The sequence below is a fragment of the Poecilia reticulata genome, linkage group LG19 (genome assembly GCF_000633615.1).
Source record: "Poecilia reticulata strain Guanapo linkage group LG19, Guppy_female_1.0+MT, whole genome shotgun sequence".
NCBI lineage: Eukaryota > Metazoa > Chordata > Actinopteri > Cyprinodontiformes > Poeciliidae > Poecilia > Poecilia reticulata.
In genome coordinates, this window is record NC_024349.1 from 14,538,236 (window position 1) to 14,540,052 (window position 1,817).

A 1,817-nucleotide genomic window follows, 5' to 3' on the forward strand; every position below is an offset into this window, starting at 1 on the left:
TTTTTTTTTTTTTTGTATTTTTTGAGCACGCCAAGTTACAATTAAATGACAGCAATGCAAACAATAAATATTCAAAGGAGTGGGTAGAAGTGTAAATTTATTAAAACCCACCCCTTCTCATGTTTTTAAAATATGAGAATTTATACCTACGTTTACATTTTCCTGTCTGATTAYGTCAYATTTAAGTATTAAATCAGATGTTACGATCATTTATCCAACTCTTGAGTAGACTTTCTACAAAATACTTTTTCACTATTACTTGAGTAATTTCTTGGATGACTACTTTGTACTCWTGTTGAAGTAGCTCTACTCTTACTTGAATACATTCTTTTGGCTACTCTGCCTATCTCTGGTTATTACAAAGATGCTATTTTYAATGGCAGGATTTGAAAAGAAATAAAGGTCTCTAATGGGATCATGATAACTCTGACCGTTCAAAAAGTYTGCGGAAAATTAGGTGACATTAAACAATAAAAGAAATGCGCCTCTTGCTCTCCTTCCTGTCGATGTTAAAGTCTGACGTTGAGCAGGTCTATTCTTGGGCAGCTGCTGTCAGGTCTTTGCAGATTGGAGAGGACACTGATTCTTGAAGGACATGTAATCCTGTAGATTAAACACTAATTATGCCCCAGGTTTCAAAACTCTCCCTTTCTCATTTGTTAATAAAGRKTAATTGAGACMAACCAGTCATATATCGCTGGATTGTAACAACACYTATTAAAATCTTGCAAGTATCATCTTAAAATGTATACTTTTGAAAACTTTCACTTAAACAACCCTACATAATCTTACTAWAGTCTGGTCCTTCCCRGCTGCCACYACCACCCAGGTGTGTCTTATTAGTATTGGGAGCTGATAAATGCCCGTGATCTGACCTATCCCTTCTGTAAATCCCCTTATACCCAACTCAACATAAACAAYCCCAAACACTATCGACTCTGCAGGATTTAAGCTTGTACATTAAGGTTAATAAAGAGCTAATTTAGGAATTTAACTCTTTACACTCACTCTTTGACTTCCTTTGCGCTGAAGTCCAGGTACCGATTGCTGACCCACTGAATCTCAAACCAATCCCTGTAGTTATCATTCCCACAGCAACGAAACTCTATCTGCATCAGGTCCAGGGTCCTCTTCATGTAGCAGCGTCCCGGCGTGTCCGTGTCCTTGTAGAATTTCATGCCATTCTTCAGACCCTCAGCCAGGGTGAACTGGAAAGGGATCCTCATTACAAAGCATAGCAGGGCGGTGACAACAAGGAGGGCATTGAACCCCATGCAGAACACCAAAAAGGTCTTTAACATTGGTTTCCATTTTGCAAACTTTGTAGGGTCCAAGGAGTCATAGCAGACTTTGCCTCCRAAGGCATTGATACCACAAGCTATAAGACCCATAGCTATGAGCACGTTGGGCAGGAAGTGGCTCTCATTGTTGTCCATAAGTTCTGAGCGTTTTCGCAGCTCAATCTTGAAGAATAGGCCCAAGCTGAGCACGAGAATGCCAGCCAGTACAGCAAACCAGTACATAAACCAGACMGTCTGAGCAAGCTTCACTCGCTTCTTCAAATCAAACTTGACTACCAACAAAGCCATTGTGCAAAGTCCTTTGTGTCCTTGCTACTGAAGAAGAGAGCCAAATGGTTAACAGTTGCAGGAGATTCAAGGTTTCCACACTCTAYTTAAGTTTTAGAAATGTTCCTTAAAAAGCCGACCTGGGGTTCTTGCTTCCTTGATGCTTGGTTATCAGGATTTCCTCAAGATAGTTGACAGACATGAGAATCAGCTCAATGTAGAATCCATCCCACAGCAAAGAAACAAAGG

The 1,817-nt window shown here is 40.0% G+C and overlaps 1 protein-coding gene across 1 annotated transcript in view; it reads right to left on the bottom strand.

Annotated features, from left to right (window-relative positions):
* The window catches only part of prph2a (peripherin 2a (retinal degeneration, slow)), a 7,425-nt gene extending 5,614 nt beyond the window's left edge, over positions 1-1,811 (bottom strand). The window contains exon 1 of the mRNA XM_008437245.1: positions 1,009-1,811. Within this exon, the coding sequence (XP_008435467.1) occupies positions 1,009-1,589 (581 nt within the window). The 5' untranslated portion in view covers positions 1,590-1,811. The remainder of the gene's footprint in view (positions 1-1,008) is intronic.
* Positions 1,812-1,817: the final 6 nt, after the last annotated feature.